This window comes from Macrotis lagotis, chromosome 3 (assembly GCF_037893015.1).
Source record: "Macrotis lagotis isolate mMagLag1 chromosome 3, bilby.v1.9.chrom.fasta, whole genome shotgun sequence".
NCBI lineage: Eukaryota > Metazoa > Chordata > Mammalia > Peramelemorphia > Peramelidae > Macrotis > Macrotis lagotis.
Genome location: NC_133660.1, coordinates 299,838,216 through 299,840,090, shown reverse-complemented (window position 1 = coordinate 299,840,090; position 1,875 = coordinate 299,838,216). Strand labels below are relative to the sequence as shown.

The following is a 1,875-nucleotide window of genomic DNA, read 5'->3' as shown; positions in this document are numbered from 1 at the left end:
TGCTTTATTCCTGTCTGGGCACAGAAAAAAGCTATGCAAAGAAGCAAACTTATTTATTTGGATTTTCCCCTTTTGGCATCTAAAACATTTGGATATTGTTCCTATTTGCCACATTTTCTGTGTTTTATGACTATCGTGTGCAGAATCATTTTATACCCTATTGATTACTCCTAATTCTAAACCCCTCTCATTTATCCCCCGAATATCTCCTCTAATCTCCTCTAAAACAAGTCAATTTTATTTTTCCTTTTCCTCATCCATCTTTTTTATGTATTTCTCATGTCTGAATTATTTGACTCTTCAATAAATCATAATTTCACAACTGAAATATGATTATAATTTTTGTCTTGCTCCCTAATTTATATGATTTAAATAGATTTTACTTTGAAATTAATCCAAAATAGATTGGCTAACTTGGAGTTGCCTGGGGCTCTGAGAAGCTGTTATTGATTCAGGGTGATGTGCTAGTATGTATCAGAGTTAAGATCAGAATCCAAGACTTTTTCATTTGGGGGCTGATCCTTAATCTAATAGGAAAAATTGGCTTTCATCAAATAAATGTTTAATTAATTTAAATGGCCATAGATTGTAATAATTTATTTAAACCTCTCTTCAGCCTATTATCTTTGACCCTCTTATTGTACTATTCTGTTTTTCAGGATTTATTTTCAAATTAATTTCAGCTTTAACCAGGATGATCTTTAATAGAAATCAGAGTGCTCCAGTTTTATTCATTCTCTTGGGATTCTCTGATTACCCAGACTTTCAGATTCTTCTCTTTCTGGTTTTCTTGATCATCTATATAATCTCTGTGATTGGGAATCTTGGAATGATTGCAATTATTACTATAAACCCCAAACTACAGACTCCAATGTATTTTTTCCTTAAACATTTGTCCTTTGTGGATTTCTGTTACTCCTCTTCTGTCACCCCAAAGCTGTTGGAAAACTTAGTTGCAACAGATAAGACAATATCTCTGCCTATGTGCTTCACACAATTCTTCTTCTTTGGTGGCTGTGCTTTGACAGACATATTCATTTTGGCCGTGATGGCTTATGATCGTTTTGTGGCCATTTGTAATCCCCTTTTATATATGGTTATCATGTCCCAGAAACGTTGTATCCTGCTGGTGACTGCAGCATATGCCTGGGGAATTGTCTTCTCTCTTGTCTATGTTGTCTCACTCCTTCTATTGTCTTTTTGTGGGACTAACATCATTGATAATTTTCTCTGTGAGTATTCTGGCATACTCTCGGCCTCCTGTTCTGATAGGCATGATAGTGAGTTGATCCTTTTCGTAGTTGCAAATTTTAATATGTTGAGTACACTCATGTTCATATGCTCTTCTTATGTTGTAATTTTTGCAACTCTCATGAAGAAGAATTCAGCTAGGGTGCAACAAAAGGCCATCTCCACTTGTGCCTCTCATCTGACAGCTGTTGGAATCTTCTATGGAACGGTGCTTTTCCTCTATTGCATCCCCAATACCAAAAGCTCCTGGTTCACCATCAAAGTGGGCTCAGTTTTCTATACAGTACTCATCCCCATGCTGAACCCCCTAATATACAGTCTGAGGAACAATGATGTGAAGGAAACCATCAGGAAGATGATAGTTAAAAAATGATTTCTCATTAAATTATTATCATCATCACCAAAATCATCACCATCATCACCATTGTCACTTCCACCACCAGAACCAACAGTAACAACTATAAAAATTAAGCAAGAACAGATGTCCTTGTTTAAATGTTCTTTTAGATTGATTTATCCAGATATTGTAATACATCCAGTCATCTGTTGTTTTCACTTTTTGTTGTTTCATATGTGTCGCTCTTGGAAATCCATGTCTACATGAAACAAAATGTAAAAACTGAA

The 1,875-nt window shown here is 35.3% G+C and overlaps 1 protein-coding gene across 1 annotated transcript; it reads left to right on the top strand.

Moving 5' to 3' along the window:
• Positions 1-694: 694 nt before the first annotated feature.
• Positions 695-1,624, top strand: LOC141516944 (olfactory receptor 5D18-like). Its single transcript, XM_074227898.1, has one exon. The coding sequence runs from the start codon at positions 695-697 to the stop codon at positions 1,622-1,624; it is 930 nt and encodes a 309-aa protein (XP_074083999.1).
• Positions 1,625-1,875: the final 251 nt, after the last annotated feature.